Below are 24,269 nucleotides of genomic sequence, written 5' to 3' on the forward strand. Positions count from 1 at the left end.
CCCCACATACCTAGTCATACCTTCTGGGTCTGAACGTGCGAGTGGAGAAAATAACTGGCTATTTCTGGGTCAAAGAGGTAAATAGTGTGGGGCATTTTGTAGCAAAACAGAGGGTGCACTGAGAGTCCAGGGTTTGTTGTCATTTGTTTGCAATATTTTGTTTGACTTATTTTTGGGGGGCATCTTTATTTTCCTATTTTTCTACCAAGTAGATTATAAGTTATTTGGATGTCACTCATAAATTAAAATAATATTTTGTTTTTTCTGGCTGTAATTTTATTTTGTATAGTATAACCTGACATCCAGGTGCGTAGGTTTATTCTCCACTCTTGTTTTTTCAGGCCTGCAAGGTGTTGCAACTCCACAAATGGAGAGAGACAGCCAGTCATACCTGATAAACTCGCACCAGCACATTTGGTGTATTGAGCGTCTTTGAAATGCCGCATCTGGTTCTCCTCAAACATAGCGTCAACAGTGGGCTACTGGCTTTTTTTTCCCCTTTCTGGTGGGATAAAGCCGCCGTCAATTTGAGGAAGAGGAATTCTCCACTGTAATCAGCAAGGATACAAAAGCTGAGGACAAAATGGTGTATGAAAGAAGAAATTAAGTAAATTGACTCCCGTATTTCCCGGACTATAAGTCGTCCTTTTTTTTCATAATTTGGATGGGCCTAGGACTAATACTCAATTTTTTTTCTTCTCTCTGACCACCAACAGATAATTGATGTTGTTTTTTTAAGGCTATAGTTATCTAAAAAAATATATGTAAAAAGATGCCCATTAGCCAGTTGTTTTACATTTTACTATGGTTACTTTAACATGTTTGTTCTTTGTTTCCGATAAAATAGAATAAATAGCCCTCCCAAAAATACAACTTTTATGTCTATATTTTTCCTCTTCATTGACTACTTATAGTCCGAAAAATGCGGTAATTAAAGAGTAGCGGAAAGTCAAACTCAAAGCAAGATTTTTTTTTATTCTGGAAAGATGTAAACAGGAAATAACAGTCTATTGAGGGTACAGGATACATTATATACACTGAACACTTTGCTAGGTCAGATTCAGCCATGTTCATGCAACAATGTGTGTTATTATGTATACAGTGGTATTATAGAAGTGCGCTGGGTGTTTTACTAATGTCAAATAGCTCGACAAGCCAAGTTTTAGTAAACAATAGAATACAGTGTCATTCTACATCCACTTCAATAGTATTAAAATACATAAATTGAAACATTTTTGCACAGGATTAAGTGTCTGATGGGTGTCTGAACATCACAAGTATAATTACCCGAGCGGCGGTTTTCTGACATGTCAATGGGAAATTAGTCATCAAAGCGCCATTTGTTGCTGTCAAATAAAGCATACAAGAGAGAGACAGTTAAGCCCAAAATGAGTCAGAAGTTGGCCACGCTTTGAGTTAGTGATTTGGTTGTTGTGTCGGTCGGAGTCATCCCGCGACTTGAAATGACACAACAAAGTGGAAAAAGACCTTGTTTGTATGCTCGCTGTATTTTATATGAAAAATGATTCATAATTTGGAGAACTGGGAGGGGATTTTGCACCAAGGATGTCAAGTGAAATGTATTCATAGCCCTAAATCACAACGTCCAATCTAAAATTTGAATTGGGAGGGACTTAAACGCCCATATTTTTTACTTCCAATGGTACTGAAAGTGAAAGGCTCACTTTCTTCAGCTTTTTTGTGTGTCCTATCCAGATAATATTCAACAAGTCAACAACTGAAAAGCAACCGCGAAAAACCCAAGTTGACTTGTGCGAGATTCCATATTGTCATGTGGCCAATCTCCGAGACATTGACAAAGATATTCTCCTGACAGGTTGCGAGGAAGTAAAAGAGAAAAAAAACTTACTTTCCAGATGTGAGCTCTCCAGATACATGCTCTAAATAGCAAACTATCATTTTAAGCAGACGTCGCTGGCAGGCCGTCACGTCTTAACCCGGCTTTAACAAGGCAGAGAGGGTTAAAAAAAATAAAAATAAATGAAGAAATATGTCTGACAGGCTCCAACTTGATGAATGGCGAGGATGCTGCGAGAGAATGTTCGACACTAACGAGTACGTTTTTGGGCTCCGGCGCTGAGGAAAGTCTCCTATCGCAGCCCGGGGAGCTTTGCCAGCGCCAGGCAGCCAAACGGATGTGTTTACTACGCCGTCTTTTATCTGTGGAAAGAAAGAAGCCAAGACCCTCATAACACTTTATGGGCTTATATTTCACTGTCTGACACCATGTAAGCGCTGCTACTACACTTAGACTGAAGCGCCGCTACGGCCGTGCCAAAAAAAGGAACTGGGAAGTATCATATCGAACTCGCTCGGATGCTTACGGCGATAAAAAAAGGCAATAAAAGATGGGAGAGAGAAAACAAAAAAATGTATAGCGGCGTTGGTCTTAAACGGGAAGTGATTTAGGTTGTGGTGTGGGTTTCGAAGGAAGTTGGCGGCGCTTGCTTTTTTGCAGGGTCAAGGACAGGGGGTCCATAATGACGTCGTAACCGGATCCTTCGGGGATTCCTGTCGGGGCAAGATCAGAATCGGTCATTTTGGAGTTAAGTGAAAATGCTTGGATAACTACTGTTTAAAAGACAACATCCATTCAAAGAATTATTACCGTATTTTCACGACTATAAGGCACACTTAAAAGTCTTAAATTTTCTCCAAAATAGACAGGGTGCCTTATAATCCAGTGTGCTTTATACATGGAAAAATAAAATAAAAAGTGTCATTCATTGAGGGTGCGCCTTATAATGCAGTGCGCCTTATAGTTGTGAAAATACGGAACATTTAAAAAAAAAAAAATTTTGAAGCCTCAACTTGTTGGTGGAGGATGACGCCTCTACAAATAATATCCAAATAAATCATGACAGGGCCCAGACATACGGTAAATCCAAATAAAATTCAGCAAGGGCACCTCACATTAGCACACATTTTAAGGACCAATCTTCTTTGTGTCATGTTCCAGATAATTAGACTGGATGTGTCATTCGAGACACATCGAGGGTGTGCACAGTGATGCAATTACCTCCTGTACATAAATTATACATGTATTTTTCAATTCATTTACTGAATTGTATTTCACTTCGGGGAATTTCAAACGATTACACATACATATATATTTTTGGGTGTGTTTGTTTGGCTTTGATATGTGTTGGCTTTCCATTTGAAGGAAAAAGGTCCAATAAATATCTGAGTATCTTGTGTAAAATGCTCTTTCTTTGCGTTTGTGTTTGTGTTTTGAGACTCACCGTGAATGCCGATCATGTGCTCCAGAATCAGGACCCTCTCGGCCAGGATCTTTACAGCCTCCCTCAGTTGTAACACCACATTTGGCTGGAAAATAAGCAAACTCAAAAGTCAAACACTTTTTAGTGTGGTAAAAAAAATCAATAAATCTCATGCAATATTTTTTTTTGCTTGCGGAGTGATCTTGAAAAACAGTATTTAAACTGTATTCTGACAATTTTAAGATTTTGAAATCTTTTCATGTTATCAAAGTTTATCATCTAGAATTACACATGCATTTTGAACATTAGAACATATGTTGCTATTATCAAAACCTCAATAGATATCGCACTCTCCGAAATTATTCTATAAAATGTCCTTTTGATGAAAAAAATCTGGCCGTAAAATGATGAGCGTTGCCAAATGATATAAAAGTGGCAAACGTCTCGATACATGTTTACAAGTACATGTGTATGAGGATTTTACAGGAATAGTAGCAACTTACATCATCGAAGCCGTCGCCTTTCTCTCCTTTGAGCCCCGGCCGGCCCTGGCGAAAAACAAGACAATCACCTTGTCATATTTTTATTCTTTCTGCTTTATATTACTTGACAAATGTATACTCACCGGGTATCCCTGCTCGCCAATTTCACCTGGAAACCCCTAATGGAGGAATAAAAAATGTAAAAAAGACAGCACCTATTTTAATGCCGTGGTTCTCGTATGCCCTTCTTGAAACAAACATTTGGAGTTAATAAATCAGCCTCACCCTATCGCCGGGATCACCTTTTGGTCCATCATTCCCAGGCAGGCCCGGTTCGCCGTCATCGCCCTTGCGTGAAACAGAGGGATACATATTCAACACGGTGCCTTTGTGGGAATATTTCACCCCCCAAAGCAATCACTAGGAGTCATTTGACTCTGGAGTTAACAATATGGGACCCACAAAGAAACTCCCCATTGACGTTGCACTCCAACAAAGCAAAATATTTCTGTTGACACTTTTTGACATTCCGCCAGAGCCTACAAAATCATTTCCCAATGGCTACTATTGACCCAGAGTAAAATTCTCAATTGGTGGTCATTATTTTTGAGCGATAAGCCGGAAAGCCCCTCCAAGTGAAGAGGAAGTGATCCAGATTTGCACACAAAGTGACCACAAATTGAACAGGATGTTACCCAGGATTGGGCCAAAATCAACACAAAGCATTTAAGAGTTACTGCAAAATCAACATAAAATGAACCTGAAGTGACCCGAACATATCCAAAATGAACAGTTACCCGGAATTCACCCAAAAATCAAAGTTAACTGGTCTAATAACAACAAGAAAATCCTTAGGGAATGGCCTCTAAATGACTTAAATTCAACAGTACTTGACACAAAATAAAAAGGAACCCTGTAATGTAAAAAAAAAAATGAAAATACACCAAAAATCAACAGAAGAGACCCATAAAATGCCCTCAAATAAACAGGAGATTAGCAATTATCATAAAGGCATTCCCACACACAAATGAATTTTTCCCCCCTAGTTTACTGATCGATATCCAATGGCAGCTACTCACATTCTTCCCATTTGTGCCTGGATTCCCAGTGGGTCCTCTTGGTCCCAAAGGACCTACAAACATGAATAGTTCACAGTTATTGATAGCCTTGTGTAATCATACCAAAGTATAATATTAATCCCTATGGTTCCTGGATGACGTTTGTACCTTGAGGGCCATTTGTACCGGGAGGGCCGGGTGGACCAGGGGGGCCATTTAGACGAATGTACTCCCCTTGAAGACAAAAAAATACACAACTAGAATACAGGAGCAGTTGTTAAGCATGAGCCCTGGAATTTGTCCTAAATGACTGCTTTAAACTAAAACTGCTGACCTTCTATCGACCCTCATTGGTGACCATCAATTTGACATTTTGAGGGATGGTCAGTAAATAATTGCGAGTCTATCACTGTCAATGGCAGCCAATTATTGGATTATGATCCAACCATGACTTGAAACCGACAAAAAAAGAACGCTGACAGTCCAAGGATTTGCTTTCCCACCCCGCCCGAGTGTGGGCTGTTTTATTAACCTATATTTTTGAACATGACTAATTACTTTCCACAAATCCGACAGGAGGGGAAAAAAAACAGACGACTTAAAACGCATGCCAGCAGAAGATTTGTCAAATGCTTATTATTATATTTTATGATCATTTGTGGCTTGTGTGTTTCCTCTCGGCCTTTATTTGTTTTTGTAAATACTCGGCGGGCCGCATCAGAATAAAAACTCTCAGTCTAGCGAGCGGGTGGTGCATGCCTCACGGGCTATGGGTGGGTTCTTCACCGCAGTCGAGGAAGCCCAAAAATTGAATTAAGATAAGAGCCGTTTAAAGATAATAGAAAAAAAACGGAGTTTAAACTGATCCCCCTGTGACAGTGATTGACAACAGCAGCGGGACGGTCCAAACCAGAGTTCATTAAACGGTCTATTACACTCAAGCATGGTGTGTTTTCACAGAAAACAGTCGAAAGGTGGAAGTGTTGCCTTGTTCTCAGCATGGAAGATGTTTTAAAAAGAAACAAACACAAAAAACACTAAACACACAAACACACTCCCACTTCCTCTCCACTTAAGCATATGCTGAGTTGGCCCCATGGGGAAGCCGATTTTCTTCTGGAACTCATTTTCTTCTGTTCCACTCGGCTCTAAAATGGGGAGCTGGCCAAGAAACTTTACATGAGTGGCAGGCCTTCTCCTCTCATTGGCCACGGGCCACAGCCCGTTCCCCGAAACGCGCACGGTTGTGCTGACAGCTTACAAATGAGGGCCGATTTACGGCCGTCTAATTCCCCGGAAGCGAACGTGGTCCCGCAGACCCAAATCTTCATTGTTCCGGACCCGCAGACAGACGAGGTTTGCGGGCCCAGAGAGACAGATGCAGCTTAATCAGAGCGAGGAGACCGCGTGAGCGTGAAACCTAAATGTCTGCTGCCGTCTAGTGGTAAAAATCCCAGTGTGGTTGATCATTGACTATTTTTAGCTTCAGATTAAAAATAATGAAAATAACTCTTTTAAAGCTCCAGTCTCAAGACAGAGATCAGAATTTAAATGCTTATCTGTGACACAGCGGTGCTAACCACTAAACCACGGCCCTGCCCTTTTTATTATTAAAAAAAAAACTAAACAAAAAAAATTATTAAACAAAAATAACAGTTTATGTATATATGTACCAGCGAATGATAAAAGTATGGCATTAACAAAATGCACTTTAATACCATGATGAATTGTGAAATTTGTATACGTGAGCTCCCTTGTTGTAATCTTAATCATAATTAAAGTGAAGGGTAAATGCACAAATTGTTTTGAACTTTTACCATCACAAGCGGTCAATTTTTATGACCATTGAGAAAACACTGTCTGTACATTTTAATGACAGTGACAGTGATATTTTTTAACTGACTTCTATTTTCAATTATTATAAAGTTCTACCTTGTCTTTCAAGCATTGTCAATTTATGACTTAAATTTGAGTTATTAGTGAACTTTGGATATGAGCCACAGTTACTGATGCTCTTTCAACAGCCAAACTCAATAATAAATGTCCAACAGGGCGTCACAATTTTCCTGCAAGGACGTGCTAACATCTCATTTAAAAACTTAGCCTTCAGCCTCATTGTTGTTGGTGGTCTTTAGTCGGTTAAGCACGTGGGAACAATTAAACGCAATGAGAGCCAAAACTACTTGAGTTAAAATGCATACGTTGCTCTTAGTCGTATCCAACTTGTAAACACTTTTCCATTCCTACGCTTGCTTTTATTTCTTTTCCACTGGCGATGAATAATCGAAAAGCAGGACCTGTGTCAGCATAGCAAGTGTTAAGTGTGATGTGCTCACCTAGATCATCCATTTGAAACACATCCCCATTCACGCGAATGATAGAGGCCTTGGAAGGAGAACCTGGAGGACCGGGTGGACCAGCATCGCCAGGTATGCCCGTTTCACCAGGTAAACCCCTGCCCCCTTTTGGACCTGAACGCCAACACTTCAAGTTAGACACAAATCCCCCCAAAAACCCACTTCGAATCTGGGCGACGTCTTACCGATGACACCCGGAAGGCCCATTCTCCCTGGTGGACCTCGAGGCCCGCCTGTGCCTGGTTTTCCAGGAGGTCCTTGTACAACATCGCAAGTACATGAACCTGTTCAACAGAGGAAGAAAAATGGAAGAAAAAAAAAGCATTAGCATAAGCGAGATAGGGCAGGGTGAGTGCATATAAGCACAGTTAGTGACGTTTAACGCAGAACCCAGTATCAGGACATTAGCCATGTGAGCATTAATGAGCCCTATATTATACTTTATTGATTTTCTGTTTTAAATAATGTAATTTAAATGGTGTCTGACATACTAGGCGGCGTCGGTAGTGGCACGTCCACCTCGTTGTCAGCCGGTCCCGGTGTGGGTTTGGCAATCCCAGGTGCTGGCAAACGCCCGTCTTCTAATAACTTGAGCTAACAAAAGAGAAGAAGAAAAGATCGGCTTCACTTGCACTCCCAATTTGTGGCGTGATGGGTGATCTTGCCGTTTACCTGCGACTCGATGTTGTCTATCCTGACACCCATGTCCACGAATGCGGTGCAGTTCATGCACTCTGCAGGTAGAGAAAGAATTTGCGGATTAAAGAATATATCCTTCCTTATTATTTTTTACCCTCTGCTGATGGCAAAGGCATCAGGATCTCCAGCCAAGAAACACAAGAACAATGCCCATCATCTGCTCGAATCCGAGAATTTATTAGGAATTCCTCTTAAAATCACATCACTCACTTTACTTGTTGGATAAATATTATTACATTAGAAGAAGTTCGGCATGCACACCTGCTCATCTCCTGACTCGGCATGTTTTCGTCCGACCCGAAAAAACTAAAATTGTTCACTGTGTGTAGCGCTTCCGCCCACACGAGCACTCAAACTGACTGATATTTTTGCTTTGCCACAAAGCAAACAAAATCATATATTTAAAGACATGGTTCAAACAAATGAGGTGTACTTTCCTGGCACAGGATTTAGGGAAAAGTGCCACGATGTTTCATTTAATATATAGCCAACGTCCAGCTGTCGGGGGATGATTTAAACTAAAATGGGTGTTATTGGTTGGTAGGGGTGAGTCATAATTAAAACACCCTTCTTAGCTCAAATATGCAGAACTCAGTGACATTTGATTTCCTGATAAATTTCAGATACCCACCTAGAATTGATGGTGATTAGGTTTTAGTGCCTGTGGCGTCCAATCAATTTAGAAATTGGAGTGGCTTCCACAAAACGATCAGGAATGAACACGACCACCTGATAGGAATGGTTTCCATCGGAGCACCATTACCTGTCCACAATTAGTCAACAACTAATAAATTTAAAAAATGACACGTCTACCGTATTGGCCTGAATATATGACGACCCTCTCTTTTTTTAGTCTTATTGCAATGCAAAAAAACATCGTCTTATAATCGGGGCAATACTGTATTTTAATAGTGAATCAAAACTATTTTTTTCAACCTGAAAATTGTCCAAATACTCTTTTTTAGCATCTACATTGCAAATATTCTCCTATTTTTTTGATTTACACGTTTTACAAGGCTATATATTCTCTGCTAAGTTTTCATTCATTTTCATTTATCAAAATGAATTCAGATTTTTCTTTAAAAACAAAACACAAAATGGCCTTCAGGCATGGAGTTGAACATCTGTGATGTAGTTGTTTCCATTTTTGAATTCCCATTGAACGAAAGCCTCTCAATGTGATGCTACCAGACCAACTGTATATGTTATCAATCCCGTACACCACCTTGGACACGAAAGTTCAAGCTTTAACACTGTTTGTTGACGCGTATAAAAGCACCAGTTCACAGAAAAACCTATTTCTTATAAATAGGCACCGTTCTCTGGTCTTTGGCTGAAGCCTGGAATGTCAGCTGTCAGTCCCTCAGATGAGACCCACCCACATTGTGGTCATAGCGGAGAAAGCAAGACCGAGAAACAACTGGTGCTCATAAATAACGCAGCAACAAAAATGACCCCAACGGCTGTGCTCGGCCTAAATCAGTGTCTCTGACCACAGGGTACAAAATGCTAGCCGCGGCTACTGAGGATGAAATAAGACGCCGGTTCCCCTGACGCATTAATCCGATCCCATGGTTTGCTGGATGCTCGTGGGCGTGGTTTATCAACGTAACGTTTTGAACCCGCAAAAATCCTTCCTTAACAACACACATTCCGAATTATACGTCAAACCAAATACCAAAGACTGGTCAACTGATGGCCCCATGTAGGATGTTTGTTGTGACAGGATGCAAAATTGAACTTTGGTGAGTATTCGAGAACCAAAAAAAACCCCCAGACATAATCATTTATCAAAGAAGACCAAAAAGGAGTGTCTGTTTTGCCTCAAGCTGTGCCGAGTTACCGTATCATTTCAAAAGAGAAACAACTGTCTGTGCCTCGACTAAAGCATGATTGATTTCTGCTCTCCCGGCCTTTCATCAGTACTAATAGGCTAACTTGTCTTGTCCAGAGCCAAGAATCAGCCAGCCATATACTATAATGCCATAAAACACACTCGCCGCAAAAAAACATGATTAAATCAATGTAGCGTGCATCTGAAAAAACGCAAAAAGCAGTATGTTTCCATTTGGCTGGATGGAATTTAATTATGTCGGGTTAGGAAACCAAACTTCCCTTGTGTTCATGCTGATGTTTACAATGAGACCACAGCTATAGGAGTTTGCTTGGATCCATAATTACATTGAGGCAACACTAGACAACGCTATTTATCTTGGACTGGACTCCGCTCATGGGAAAAGAATCCAAATTGGGTCTAGTTCAGTGAGAAGTAAAATACACACAGACAAAATTCAGGAACAATTGGCTGTGGACGACGACAAGGGCTGACAGTCGTTTGGGTATCACTTACAGGGACAGACAACACCTTTAGTTAGCATGGCCAAAAGGAAGATTTATTTTGTAAGGACTGTATTTCTTCAGATACTCCTAAAACGGAAACTGATTTGACGTTAGGACGGAATCTGCAGTCAAAATATTGGAGTTCGGGAGTCAATATTTTTATTTTCCCCATCAGACCTGAATATAGATTCCAGAACCACAGACAACCTCCAGGAGGACAAGCTACATCCCACACTAGCCAAACCGCCGAGTTTCCAACTATTGCTTGGCATCAAGAACAACAGGCGTGTGTTCACGCCGAAACACACCTACACACATCCTGACAAGTGCAAATCATCGCCCTGTCACAAACCCTTTTGGTCACACACCCACTTTGGCCACAATATGAGGGAGTTAAAAGAACTATTTGCGAACGCCGAGATGCCTGGAAGTCCGCGCTGGCAGCGGTCCGCATCCCCACCATCGTACCACTTGACAGGTCACACAAACACACCATTTCAATAGAAGGAAACTTCACAAACACATCGGGAGAGACGTGATGCAATGCAAAATGAACCCCGGTGCCAATCATCTCATCATCTGGAAAGCAGCCCCCAGCCCTTCAACCACAAAGGAAGACGGATGGATCCGTTAGCGCAGACGTGCACTCATCAGCTTTAAATGACACAAATGTGCACGATTCTGCGGGGGAGCAGCAGACATTAAGGAAAGGAATTACAGGCGGGCTTTTTGTGGTTACATTGATTTTTTTTACGCTGTCTTCTGAAAGGGTGGAGACATAAAAGTGAAAAATGGCACAGTGAAACTTGAAGGAAAATTCGGCAACAAATTCTGCTTTCATCTACGCAGCGGCAGCTGGGTTTCGGGACGCTCCGTTTTTCACCCCACGGCAAACAACAACAACAACAAAAAAACAGTCAGCGCGAGATAAACAACAATAAAGAAACATTAATTTGTTGTCAACTGGTGGTTGAAAACACAGTTCAAGTTGAGTCCAACAAGTGAAGGCTGATTTGAAAAAGAAAAGCCCTGATACAACATGAAAACTGACAAAAAAAGACAGAACCAGCAGTTCTGCCAACAATTCCCTTACACATTAACAGGCAAAGTTCCCACCTGATTTGTCAACAAAAAAACGACTCACAATAACTCATATAGTAATTTCCAAGAATCTCTTGGTGGAACTTCTCCTGCTTAACTCGAGTGAATGCAGACGAAAGGAGGAACAAAAGGAAATAAGAGAGAAATGGAATGCACAGAAGAAGCATGATGGTGGAGAACATCACCAATCAGGCGCACGAGAAGACCAAAGGTTACGTGACCTTCACGTGAGCACTGGAGGAGATATAATCATTCATATCCTCGCATTGTCAAAGTTGCACATGTAGGCTGCGCATCTGTTTTATCGCTTTACCGTAACGATCGGAGTCAAGATTTTTGACAGGACATGGGAAGTTAAGAATGTGAAAAGCATTCAGGAAATTGCAAAGGTCCTCCTGAATCTATAAGTCAGGAATTGGCCGGCAAATCCATTCCAGAGGTCCCCGCGCCTCGCCGTTGGGAACGACCACCGAGGTATGCTCGTCCTTACAAATGATCTGTAGTCTCTCTGGAGTACTTGCGAGAAACCAACTGGGACAAATCCAGAGCTCCCACAATCACAAGAGTTAGGAACGTTCTTGTTACTCAAAGACATACATACTACTAATCTAAGAGATGGCGTAAAACAGTAGAATCATCTGTTGTTCTTTGTCAATGAATTTATGAACAAATTTGGGAGAGATAAAATCCCAGAGCGAGCCTTCGTATAGAGCCGATTTCTTTACATTTCTGGGAGTAACTGGGACCTCTGAAGCGGAGCCAGAATCCCATGAAACCAAAACCAGAGATGATGATGTCATCTTCATTGGGCAAGACGACTGACCTGATAACGTTGATATCTGCTTTCTACACAGACTAAGTTTAAAAATACGTAGAACTCTAGAGAATGACCTGAAGCACTTTATAGGTTTGCCTCATTGAGGGGACCCAAAAAGTCTATAAACTCAAGTTCAAATGCCTGGTTTATGTGATTCAAAAAAAAAATCAAAAAAGAGAGACTATAACATTGAAACACCGCCATAAGCATGTCATCTCAGCCTTTACCGTTTCTGACCGTGAAATTGTCAATGACATCAACCTCTTTTTTAAAAGGTGTACTTAAAATGATGGTGTTCCAGCCATCCATATGGTGACGATTTCCTTTACACTCTTATGGCAATTTAAAGAGTGTAAATCAGTTTAGTCAAGCCTTGAACAAACAGCTATAATACTTCTTCACACTCTTTTGACCACGTTGGTCTCAAGTGAACTGTAATCGCTGGTATTACAGAAAGCGCGGATATAGCCATGTGCTAATCTTTGTGTGAAATTATATCCAGCCCAATGTAAATAATTGTTTCCAAAGGCTTTGTAATAAAAGCGTTTCTTGATTCCATTAGCTAATGCGTGATTACTTCAGCTATTAAAATCTTGGCTTTCTAAGTGCAACAATGTACAGTATTTAAAAGACGTTGGAATTGATATTTCATCATTCGCTGCCAATTGACATATGGACTGAACAGTTTACGTCATCAGTGGCAGCCAATGTGTTAAATTTCTTTGGGACTTTTGGGGTGACCCTTGTGAGGATAAGCAGTACGGAAAAATGAATGACTGAAATTCAAAAGAGTTTGACTTTCAGAGATATTTTTGTCCGTGTGATTCTGCCGGCAACACAAAATACTCAATACACACACTCACACTGGTGTATAAGCACCAGACGGGTCCACACTTTCTTGGTCTTTAGTGGGCACAGCATTTGCGGTCTGGGGTATCCATGAACAGCAGTGACCTTCACTGAAAGTGTGCTACCACAACTCATTTTACAGCTCTGCTGGACATTCCACTCTGTTTTTTTTCATTCATTCATGTGTAAAATCAATGCTTTATAGAGCTGTGTGAGAAGAGAAAGCTTGTTTGTCTGGCAAAACAGATTTAACTGTAACCAGCAGGCATATCAAAAAGACAACCTGAACAGTAGCACAATGAGCCCACTACTCATTATCGCACATTAAATGAAACTTAGGAAACTGTCTGTTTCAGTTGTGCCATTAAGACTATCTTAAACGCAAACTGTGTTCTTCCTCTTTTGAATTTTTTAACTTAAAGCAGAGGGGAGGATAAGAATAATCTCACCTTCCCGGCACTCCTTGCCAACGAACCCAGGGCAGCATCTCCACTCCAGTGAGGTCACCTGTTTATAGGAGACCACGAAGGTTGGCCTGAGGATAGTCCTGTAGCTGATTTAAAAACAAAAACACACAAACATTACTATCACAGGGGAATTTGTCCAATTTCTCAGGGGTAAAGATGGGACTGGAGAGAAGGGGGAACACAATGTCAAAGTGAGCACACCAAAAACTCTTATAACCAAAGACAGGATCGCAATACCTGAGGACTTTGGAGCAAGTGGCGGGCCAGCGGCAGGTTTGAAGCACCCTCTGCACAGAGGCTTGACTCCCATTGTTCACCTGACAGGATACCGTTTTGGATACAGTGTACTGGCACCAGTTCCTAAATTAGAGCATAAAGCAAAAAAGTCATGCCTCGTACTGAAATGTACCTCATTCTGTGTCTCTCTGCTTTACATATATATATTTTTAATTGCATTATTTACTCTACTTCTTTCACCAGAAGGTGGGTAAGGGTTCGAAGAACAAGTTTTTTTTTAAGTCACTGATGGAAAAATGGCATTAAAATATAAACTGAGACAAAGGACAATTGTTTCCGTCTCGACCACCAGGCGTCACTACAGGACCCAGATCTCATGGATGAAAATATAAACATCCACTTATTATTTGGGATAAGCAATTGCTAATGAAAGCAAATAAAGAATCAAAATTGGTAAATCTAAGATGTTTTGCCAAGAATATTAAGATGGTAACTACTACATTTAGCAGGGAACTAGATACCATCCTGGCACTAAATGTGCACAGCGGGAGTTAAGTGCTCGACTAAATCAGTTAAGTGTGCTGTTTTAAATAGTTTTGCACAACTGTGTATAATTTGAGATGAATGACTGCAACCAATACAAGTAGACAACGCTAATATTTTCTGTCTTCTTACTTTTCTTTAAATATCCTCTCAATGAAAAAAGGCTTAATTTATCTATTTGTTTAATTTATTTCATGTCCCATTGTAGATAAATTAGCATTTTTTTTGGTCCGTTTCAATTATGTATATATGAAAAAAGTCTTAGTAATACTGTGCTAATATCAACCCTCCCAGTGAAAATGGATTGGACGTCTATCACCGTCAATGGCAGCCGAAGAGTTAATACAAAAAACAAATAAATAAAATTCATTTTGAATATCCTGTTCACAAAGGACAGTGGACGCATTTCAAGTTGAGACGCTTTCAGCCTTTTTTCTAAAAATGGCCCTTGGATTTAAAAAAAAAAACGTTTGGATGCCCCATGTTAGAATTTGGCACCTATACCTGCAATCACAGTGCATTCTGGGAATTGTAGTCACGATAAAATTGGGCTGTCTGCAAACTGTTTTAGAAGTATCAATGTTGTAGAAATACTGTATTGAAGCGCATATATGTCCAATTGTTAAGAAGGGTACAAAAAATACATTAACAAAAAAAATACAAGAGCTTTATCTTACTCACCTGAGTTGTGCCTGGGCTCCAGGTGGTCCATTGTTGCCACTCAAGTCCGGTACTACTACGCGCTGCCGCGGTACGCCGATTCCCGGGAGCCGATAAACAAAACCTGTAGCCATTGAAATAGCAAACAAACATGCCCATGTGCAAAGCGTCAACCAAAAGTGCAAAGCCATTCTGTTTCTATTTTCTAAGTGCATCCACGATGTCGAAGTGCTAGCAAATTAAAAAGTCATCCGGAGTGTGGTGGTCGTCTGAGTTCGTCGCCGGCTTGCAAATAAAGTGGTGCTGTCACAGCTTCTTTCCTATATACCGCAGCACTGACGTGTGTGACATTGTGCGGAGTCAAATAACCACTAAGAAAGAGTAAATGCGCATTGGAAGTGAGTCAAGGGCTGAACCCAGTGCGTAAACGCTATTACCAAGTCAACGTCTAATTACAAGAGCCGCATTAGGAAGAAACGTGGAACACAAAACCACTTCTTGTCATTCCCTAGACCACAGGTGTCAAAGTGGCGGCCCGGGGGCCAAATCTGGCCCGCCGCATCATTTTGTGCGGCCCGAGAAAGTAAATCATGAGTGCCGACTTTCTCTTTTAGGATCAAATTCAAATGAAGATTATAGATGTATATTATATTTTCTGATTTTCCCCTTTTTAAATCAATAATTGAGATTGTTTTTAATCCAATCTTTTCGTTTTTAGTTCAAAAATGATTTTGTCAAATCTGAAGAAATATATATAAAATATTTTCTATTTTAAAAAAATTATTTTGTTTTGAAAAACAAAAGACAATTTCCGTTACTAAGGAAAAAAAGCTCAAATAAACGCTGTTTTACATCTAGACAAACTGAATATTTAGGGCTTTTGATCCAGTTCTTTTAATCCGATTAAAAAAAAATGTTTAAGTATTATATCGAAAATGGTCCGGCCCATATGAACTCGAGTTGACGTTAATGCGGCCCACGAAACAACCCGGATTTGACACCGTTGCCCTAGACGAATGCGAGACAAACACCACCTATTTCAGCCCTAGAAGACCATAAATATGAATTAATGTGGAAGAACACCCAGTGCGTAAACGCTATTATTAGGGAACCGCCTAATTACTGGAACTTCATTAGGAATGGACGTGGGAACCAAAACCACTTGTCATTTTGAGGACAAATTACACATAAAAGGAAACATTGATGCTTACAAATCCATAAAGATGTATTTGGCACGTAAAGTTGTTCCGAAGTGAGCCTTTTCTAGGTAAACGTCTAATTATCCCTTAATAGTAACTCATTTAACTCATTGATTGCCATTGAAGGCGGTAGACGTCCTAGTCCACGTCACTGGGAGAAACGGCAAATATGAGCACAAACATCGCCTGTCTAAATAAATTACATCGCTGTCAATTACAACCAATGAGCAAATAGTATCAGATTAAAATGAATAGTAATTTTACTGTACTCCACATTTAACAATAACTCTGCAAAAAAATTGCTCTGAGGGTGCATGTATACACATGCTTACATAAAACTATCAAATTAACTTTTGTATTTCTTTATCTTGACCAAAACCAATCCATTAAGGAGTTACACATATTGATGTGAAAGTAAATTCCATTAACTCGTTACAGTTCCATTTTAAAAACAGGTTTTGTGTCTTATTTTTATTTTAAAAAGATATACATATATTAGTGATCTACCCTAATCAAACATACATATAAGAATTTTAAATGTTTGATAGTTCATCCACGTTTTGGTTGACTGTATTCTCGCTGGGAGTAGTTGTGTTGGGAATCAGCGCCCCCAGCGGGTGAAATGGCGTCAGTACACGACTGCAAGCCTTTTGCCAAGAAGTAGACGTGTCCCACGTACAGGGTTTACTCACTTCAACACGCAGACAAATCAATGGAGGTGGACACCGGTAGCAACGTGGAAGAAAGAACCGACGCGGGGATCTCTCTAGACCCTTTCATCGAGTCCGTTCGCCAGCAGGTGGAAAACCAGGACCCGCTTTTCCTCATCGGGGTCCTTGTCGCGCTGGCCGTGGTTATCATCACCTGTGGTGTGTTAGCATGCTATTGTTAGCCTACTAGGCAGGCGGCCTCATTGTAGTACGCTAGGAAGTTAAAGGCTAAGCTAACATTTGTAGTCATCTGCTTGAGTGTTGGCTTTAACGTAACAAATATTCACGAAGAGGCAATTTCTCTTTGTTCCGTAGTTTTCCTCAAATACTTCCTTACCAGTAAAACTGTCCGGAGTGCGGTGCTTCTCGTCGGGCTGTGCGACGCGGGAAAGACGCTTATCTTCAGCCGAGTGAGTGGTTCCAAAATACGGCTAAGTGACTGGTCATCACCCGCTCGATTAAATTCTGTTTTTAATGATTTTTTTCTTGTTATTTTCAGCTTCTGTCTGGGAAATTTAAACGGACTCAGACCTCGATTACAGATAGTAGTGGTCCTTATAAAGCTAAAAATGACAGAGTAAGTTTTTTTTATATACAAAACAAGAGTGGGTCACTCAATTTTGGTCATTTTAGAGGGGAGTGATCTCAATTTATTGTCAAATAAAATATGCTATAATTACATCGGGCATGTGCTGTACTATCAAATTAGAATGAACAATACATATAAACTCAAGTATATTCAACCAAGTGAATATTTTTAAGTAGTCTTTTGTGCACATAGAAATGTCACAATTAAGTTGCCCCACTCGTTATTAATGGGGCCAATTTTTTTGTTTTTGTTTTTTTGTCGCTAACTTTAATGTCATCTGTTAAGAACACAACCTGGACTCTGATCGACCTGCCAGGCCATGACAGTCTTCGCTCTCAATATCTGGAGAAGTTCAAAACAGCAGCCAGGTGAGAACAAGACATTTTGTTTATTTAGACTTATTCCCCATTTTCATAGTTAAAAATTGTTAAAGTGTTTTATTATTGATGAAAGCCCAGTCAAATGAATCCAGAGGGCTATCTTTCCATTCACATCAACCATTATTTTTATTCTCCAGAGCCATCGTGTTTGTGGTGGACAGTGCCATCTTTCAGAAGGAAGTGAGAGATGTTGCAGAGTTCCTGTACGTGCTGCTGACGGATGCTGTGCTCTGCAGTAATGCCCCCACAGTCTTAGTGGTGTGCAACAAACAAGGTGCTGACCACGGTCAAGATTCTCTGCCATTTGTTTCCAAAACTGCAATATAATGTGTCATTCTATAGACATCACCATGGCAAAATCTGCTAAACTGATTCAGCTGCAGCTGGAAAAGGAACTGTGAGTAAATACAATTGTAACGATCCATTGTTTTTTTTTGCATAGAGGCCATTTTTTCTTATGTCTCCGATTACAGGAACACACTGCGGGTTACTCGATCGGCAGCACTCAGCTCCCAGGACGGTTCGGCGGGCGGAAGTGTTTACCTGGGAAGGAAAGGCAAAAACTTTGAATTCAGCCAGCTGCCCATGAAAGTGGAATTCCTGGAATGCAGTGCTCGCGGGGTCAAAGGGGAAGAAGATGATGCTGACATCCAGAGCTTGGAGAACAGCCTAGCTAAACTGTAAAAGAAAAGACTTTGCCGGCAACATCCTTTCACACGAAAGCCACCAGATCTCACAACACCTGAAAGAGACAACATTCATCAGAATGAAGACTGAAAGTCCAATTAGCAGATTGCTTGCTTTCCGGTGCTTAACCAATAATGAATGTCAACTTTTCATCATTTACTTTGGCAACAATTTTTTTTTGCAAATATAAATTTTGGACAGCTAAAGTAAATGTTTAAATATGCATTGAATGGAAAGCTTTGGTGTGCCTTTTTATCCTGATAGTTTAAGTTTGTGGGATTTTAGTAAAGGATATTTTTGAGCTCCAGATTGCTTCTAAATCTTGGCATTTTGACACAGTGCAATCATATTTTTCCATCTACTCGCTACTGTGATCAGTGAAATTTGGGGTTCACTTCACCAGTCAATTTACATTCTTTTTTTACTCGTGTCAAGGTTGTACCACGGAGCTATTAAAGAACATTCTGGGGCGCTGCATTCGGAACAACAGATCATAATTTATTCCTGTAAAATCAACTTTTTTCTTCTTACATAAAACCCAAATAAAAACCACACAGAATCCTAGTTTGTCTCTCACACGGCCAAAACAAAGTTGTTCACGTTTGTTTTTATTGCCTGATGTCAGCCATTGTTCACACAACTTTTTCTTCCAAAAAGTCTTTGGAAAACAAATGTGTGGCTGATTAGAGTGGGAATATTTACAGCCCGGGCAGGGGGTAAACCGTCAGACTGGAGCTTTGATCAGCCACAATCAGACTGGCTGTTCCTTTGAGCAAAGCAGGACACAACCAGTTGACTTTATCCCCATGGCTGATATTCACTTTGGGTCCAGAATTCGGTTTCGTCTCCACATCATCCTCATCTTTCTCATCCTGCGCCTCCATGTTTTTCTTGCCCTTTCTTTTTCCCTTCCTGTAGGAGGCAGCTGCACCCTTGACTTTGACCTCCTCTGCGGCCACCACGGCGTGTTTGCTAATGTCCCACACAGCCACTTGTCCGTCATTGCCCCCAGTGGCGAGCCAGTACGGATGTGAGAAGAAAGGCATAAAATGAGCTTGGGAGGCACCTTGGCGGTGTGCTTTGAAAGCCCCCTGCCTCTCCAGTTTGGAGCCGGCACCCACCCGCATGAGGTGCACCCGCCCGTCCTCGGCGGCGCAAGCCACGACGTTTCCGCAGCAGGCCACGGACACGCAGTGGGCCAGCGGGGGGTTAAAAAGCTGACCAGGGCGCTGCTGGTGGTCAACTTCCTCCTCTGATATGTCTTGAAGCTTGAGGTTCCAGAGGGGGCGTGTCTTCTGCAGACTCCACAGCATCACCTGAAATGAAAAAAAGGCGAAGGGTTAAACAGTGTTGAAAATTGCCATTTGGTTTTGTGTGCAAAAATTTATCAAAAAATTGTCACTGTAATGCTCCAACCTGCATGTCCAACCCAGCAGACAGCAGATTGTTGGGCCTGTGAGGCCGAAAGGCCACAGAGGAGCAGATATTGGTGTGTCTGCGAAGAGTCCTGCAAACTTTTCCCCCAGGTAGCTCCAGGATCCGAACTGCCCCCGAGTCGTCAGCCAGCGCAAGAGTGGAACCGTCCTCGCTCAACGCCAACGCATTTATCTCTTCCTCCCCGGCGCCGACGAACTCCTGCACGGCGTCCTTGAAGTTCCGAAGATCATATGCGCGAACTGTGTCGCCATGAGAAGCATAGAGCAGGCCTGACGGCGAGGGGGAAAACGCCACGCTGGTGCAGTCGTCCGCTCCCGGGAGGTTGAGGTGACTGACGACACATCCTTCTTGGCTCCAAACGACAACATCACCGCCTTCTGAACCTGAGGCAATAAGTCCTGCGGGGCCTGAAGATGCGCAAACACACAAAATGGGCGTGGAGAGGCCCTCATGCCACACTTTGGTCATACTAAGAGAAATGATAAGAAAAAACAATTATGCACATCAAGTCAAAAACACGTATAAAAGTATCTACTTGAATACTTGTATAACTGCATACATTCACATTTCACAACAGTAAAATACCATGAACTATGATCTTAGAAATACGTACATAGAATCTGCACCTCATTTCATCACGCTATTCCTTAAAAATAAATGACTTTCTGGTGATTTGATTTTGAAAACAAAATTTCCTCTGGATTATTTATTTGTAAACAAAGACAGCAGTTTTGGGACGTCGTGTCGTGCGTTATTCCAAGAAATAACAACATTAGTTACCGTTCTGCTGACAACCATAACATTAGCCACCATGTACTTACATGAATAGTTTAAAAGATGCTCTCACGCGGTTTCAAAGGCATCAGAACAAAGATATTAACTTCGCACGTCATCGCCTTTCTATTAAGTATTGACGCTGTCTTTATCTGCGATTTGGAATAGATAAAAGGAGGAAACGATGCTGGCTAACAGAAGCTAACCACCATGTGAATGACAAACCGTCTAGTCGCTGCTATATGACGTCACTCTCACTCCTTTCAAAACAGAAGCATTAAACTGGATATAATTGTTTTAATTACACGCCAACTAAATCATCAAGAAAACACAATTCAAAATTAAAGAGAGTCAATATATTCCTATATAGTTTTACTATACATAGCATACACTATATAGCTATAAAAATATTATATATACTATTTATTTTAAATTTGTCCAAAAACATTTGTATTCCTTATGATTATCTAGTAGATAATCATAAGGAATACAAATGTTTTTGGGAAAAAATTTAAATAAATAGTATATATAATATTTTTATAGCTATATAGTGTCTTATTTTTAAATTAAAAGACATCTCATTCATTAATGGTCTGTAGATAACTACAGACCATTAATGAATGAGATGTCTTTTAATGACCACTTCATTGTGCAGGAGGGGCAGGGTGTGTAAATGGGAAGTTGGAGGGATTCCTGCTGTTACCATCTGTATTCGGTAACAAAAAAAGAAAACAAAAACACAAAACACAAGTTCACAATGGCGACTTTCCGCTGATTCATCAAAAGCCGAAGACTTGATGAGTGAGGTCCATTTCTGGGTCAGTGAAAAGCATACTAAGCTGTACCATTGAATAGGCCAGGGGGACAGGAGTGAAGGGGAGGGCCCCATGTTTTGCAAAAACACACTATACTAAAAGCCCACTTTGACATCAAACAGTCACAGATGCCTTGCTACAAATCAGCAACTCAAAGTAGGTATGCTCTTTATGAGTGTCCAGTTACATCATGCCAAACAAAGGACATTGATGCAAAAACTGTATCCATTCAACTTGACATTTACAGTGAGCCCCACCACAATGAGAGCACCATATTTCCCGGGGAGGTCGGTCCTTTTCCGCCAGGAGGCCAATGGGGTGACCTACCGAGTTCCGGCATTGCTCTACCTGCCTCGCTGCAACTCTTTCCTGGCCTTCTGTGAGGAACGCCTCAGCCCGTCCGACTCCCAGGCTCACCTGCTGGTCATGAAGAGAGGGACTTTCTTCAGAAACTATGTTGAGGTGAGATGAGCAAAGTCAAATTTCACAAGCCAAGAGGGTTAAATATGCATATTTCCAGTGGGAAGGTCTGCAAGTTCTTGGCACGGCTTATCTGCCAGGCCATCGCTCCATGAACCCATGCCCCGTGTACGACGACTTCACGGGCACCCTCTTTTTGTTCTTCGTCGCCATTCTGGGCCACGTGAGCGAGTCCTTCCAGTTGGCCACTGGGAAAAACTTGGCACGCCTCTGCTTCGTCTCCAGCGCAGACAACGGCGTTACGTGGAGTCCGGCTACTGATCTCACACAGCAGGTTATAGGAGATACCATCAAAGGCAAGACATCCAATTTATTTCAGGATTAGTATTTCTATTCAAAGCCATAGCAGAAGTATAAAAATAAGGTTACAATCCATGAATATTCTCCAATGTAAAAAAAAAAAAAGTGTTGCGCTTGAGGATCATGCTAACAGTCAAAGCCCGATTGGGCTATTAGCTCAGCAGTCAGCATGGTCAACTGCCATATTGACATTGCAGGTTGATAGTCTAAATGCAACGTAGCCAAATAGGGTTGAGAACCATCAGACTGGTTGGACATAGTTTTACTGAGAGAGAAAAAAGTATAGTTCTTTTTGTTTGTTTGGTTTGTTGTTACCTTGACTACTGTATTTTAATGGTACACTTCTGACAACCACAGCTGCAAGCAAAAGTTTTTAAACCTTATTTGTCCTACAGTGCTATTTTTCCTCCTATCCATCATTTTTGCAAGTTCCTCACAGGGTGCCTTTTACAGAATGGGCCACTTTTGCACTGGGACCAGGCCACGGAATCCAGCTCAAGTCCGGACGCCTCCTCATTCCCGCCTACGCCTACCACATCGATTGCAGGCATTGCTTTGGAAAGTGGTGCCAGACGACCCCACGCGCCTTCTGCTTCCACAGCGACACCCACGGGCGAACCTGGAGTTTTGGGGGGACCGTCCCGGGCCCGGAGAGTGTAGAGTGCCAGGTGGTGTGTGTGGACGAGGAAGATGGGACCAACTTCTTGTACTGCAATGCGCGTAGCCGGTTGGGCTTCAGGGTGCAGGCACTCAGTTTGGACAACGGGGCCACATTTCAAGAGGGTCAGCTGGTCCAGAGGTTGGTGGAACCTCGGAGTGGATGTCACGGGAGTGTGGTGGGGTTTCCGGCTCCACTGCAGTTGAGCGTCAATCCTCAGCCCTCCCACGAAACGGCCTCTCCAAATTTCCTAACCCCCACGTGTGTGGTGTACTCCCACCCGACACAGACCAGCGCCCGCAAGGACCTAGGCGTTTTTCTCAGTCTTCATCCCCGCGACCCCGACAGTTGGCGCGGGCCATGGATGATCTACGAGGGTCCCTGCGCTTACTCCGACTTGGCATACGTGGAGCTGCCGTCCTCGCCCAACTCCCCACCCGCTGTGGCCTTCGCCTGCTTGTTCGAGTGTGGCGCCAGGACGCCCTGCGATGAGATCTGCTTCTGCATCTTCACCCTCTACGAGCTCATTGACAATCTCCCGCCAGGCATGAACCTCCTAAGCGAGGACGGTAACAAGCAGCGGGAGACCGAAGTCAACGTAAGCAGTAACGTTGGACACATGAAGAAGCAGAGAAAGCTTGGTGACCTTTGCACTTTGTCTTAAATTAATTCGTAAAGTGTGGTTTCCAGTCATGTTTCGGAGAATTCAGTCGGATGGTAACCTAGCCACTATCATTTGGTTTAAAAAAAAACTTGCTTATTTACACTTTCTTTGTTTTCCAAGCATGTGGGCAGATGTGAACTTTTCCAGGAAACACCGTAGGCAAATACACTACAGGCGAACATGTTTTGGTTCTGCTGCATAATGTCATTTCCATAAATTTCACATTGAAATTGACAACTCTTTATAAACCTTGTGGTCTTAACAACTCACTCTTGAATCCTTCCTGCAATTGTGCACATTCAAGGCTATCAACAGACATTCCATTCAAGTTCACTAACCCCAAGTGTTTAGTGACTTGCTTAATATTGCAAAGTCAATTTCTCCTGAAAATTGCGTCCATGTGCGTTGGCATGTCCCACTTGTGTTTACGTGTTGTGTGTGTTGAACTCCCTATTAAAACCATGAATATGGAGGTGAAAATTGTCAATCAGGGAGTGGCTTAATCACAAGAAATTGTAACATTCAATCATTTTAAGGTAATTTTAAGGGTGCAGCTTGTACGTGGGGGTGGCTTATATGCGAGTAAATACGGTAGTCCTTCGTTCGGCATGACACAGTGGCTGAACAGTACGGATAGAAAAATTACCACCCTAATTGCATCCGTGTCTAAATGATGACAATTAGGATGACCAAATGATGATTGGGCGATAACTAATCTTGCTCT

The 24,269-nt window shown here is 41.7% G+C and overlaps 4 protein-coding genes across 4 annotated transcripts; 2 read left to right on the forward strand and 2 right to left on the reverse strand.

The window, feature by feature from the left end:
* Positions 1 to 955: 955 nt before the first annotated feature.
* col26a1 (collagen, type XXVI, alpha 1) lies at positions 956 to 15,043 on the reverse strand. The gene is made up of 14 exons (XM_077611647.1): positions 14,874 to 15,043; positions 13,650 to 13,772; positions 13,395 to 13,498; positions 7,812 to 7,873; positions 7,631 to 7,733; positions 7,325 to 7,423; positions 7,119 to 7,253; positions 4,951 to 5,016; positions 4,804 to 4,856; positions 4,010 to 4,072; positions 3,868 to 3,903; positions 3,746 to 3,790; positions 3,264 to 3,348; positions 956 to 2,532 (listed from the first exon to the last, which is right to left on the reverse strand). The coding sequence occupies exons 1-14, from the start codon at positions 15,041 to 15,043 to the stop codon at positions 2,411 to 2,413; spliced, it is 1,266 nt and encodes a 421-aa protein (XP_077467773.1). The 3' UTR covers positions 956 to 2,410.
* Positions 15,044 to 16,654: 1,611 nt separating this feature from the next.
* On the forward strand, positions 16,655 to 18,981 carry srprb (SRP receptor subunit beta). Its single transcript, XM_077611920.1, has 7 exons — positions 16,655 to 16,920; positions 17,077 to 17,171; positions 17,261 to 17,338; positions 17,636 to 17,718; positions 17,868 to 18,004; positions 18,073 to 18,127; positions 18,204 to 18,981. The coding sequence occupies exons 1-7, from the start codon at positions 16,764 to 16,766 to the stop codon at positions 18,412 to 18,414; spliced, it is 816 nt and encodes a 271-aa protein (XP_077468046.1). The 5' UTR covers positions 16,655 to 16,763; the 3' UTR covers positions 18,415 to 18,981.
* Positions 18,895 to 20,874, reverse strand: wdr53 (WD repeat domain 53). The gene is made up of 3 exons (XM_077611919.1): positions 20,676 to 20,874; positions 19,834 to 20,323; positions 18,895 to 19,733 (listed from the first exon to the last, which is right to left on the reverse strand). Exons 2-3 carry the CDS (start codon positions 20,320 to 20,322, stop codon positions 19,116 to 19,118), a joined length of 1,107 nt encoding a protein of 368 aa, XP_077468045.1. The 5' UTR covers position 20,323; positions 20,676 to 20,874; the 3' UTR covers positions 18,895 to 19,115.
* Positions 20,875 to 21,672: 798 nt separating this feature from the next.
* Positions 21,673 to 24,032, forward strand: neu4 (sialidase 4). Its single transcript, XM_077611604.1, has 3 exons — positions 21,673 to 21,905; positions 21,964 to 22,219; positions 22,677 to 24,032. Exons 1-3 carry the CDS (start codon positions 21,705 to 21,707, stop codon positions 23,543 to 23,545), a joined length of 1,326 nt encoding a protein of 441 aa, XP_077467730.1. The 5' UTR covers positions 21,673 to 21,704; the 3' UTR covers positions 23,546 to 24,032.
* Positions 24,033 to 24,269: the final 237 nt, after the last annotated feature.

Source organism: Stigmatopora argus, chromosome 10 (assembly GCF_051989625.1).
Source record: "Stigmatopora argus isolate UIUO_Sarg chromosome 10, RoL_Sarg_1.0, whole genome shotgun sequence".
NCBI lineage: Eukaryota > Metazoa > Chordata > Actinopteri > Syngnathiformes > Syngnathidae > Stigmatopora > Stigmatopora argus.

Coding starts and splice junctions, on each gene's coding strand:
- neu4 (XM_077611604.1), top strand. CDS start 21,705: ATGAGAGCACCATATTTCCCGGGGAGGTCGGTCCTTTTCCGCCAGGAG. Junction 21,906..21,963: donor TCTTCAGAAACTATGTTGAG/GTGAGATGAGCA, acceptor GCATATTTCCAG/TGGGAAGGTCTGCAAGTTCT. Junction 22,220..22,676: donor TATAGGAGATACCATCAAAG/GCAAGACATCCA, acceptor TGCCTTTTACAG/AATGGGCCACTTTTGCACTG.
- wdr53 (XM_077611919.1), bottom strand. CDS start 20,322: ATGACCAAAGTGTGGCATGAGGGCCTCTCCACGCCCATTTTGTGTGTT. Junction 19,734..19,833: donor CTGCTGGGTTGGACATGCAG/GTTGGAGCATTA, acceptor TTTTCATTTCAG/GTGATGCTGTGGAGTCTGCA.
- col26a1 (XM_077611647.1), bottom strand. CDS start 15,043: ATGGCTTTGCACTTTTGGTTGACGCTTTGCACATGGGCATGTTTGTTT. Junction 7,734..7,811: donor TAGACAACATCGAGTCGCAG/GTAAACGGCAAG, acceptor CTCTTTTGTTAG/CTCAAGTTATTAGAAGACGG. Junction 7,254..7,324: donor GGGCCTTCCGGGTGTCATCG/GTAAGACGTCGC, acceptor GTTGGCGTTCAG/GTCCAAAAGGGGGCAGGGGT.
- srprb (XM_077611920.1), top strand. CDS start 16,764: ATGGAGGTGGACACCGGTAGCAACGTGGAAGAAAGAACCGACGCGGGG. Junction 17,172..17,260: donor AGACGCTTATCTTCAGCCGA/GTGAGTGGTTCC, acceptor TGTTATTTTCAG/CTTCTGTCTGGGAAATTTAA. Junction 17,719..17,867: donor AAGTTCAAAACAGCAGCCAG/GTGAGAACAAGA, acceptor TTTATTCTCCAG/AGCCATCGTGTTTGTGGTGG.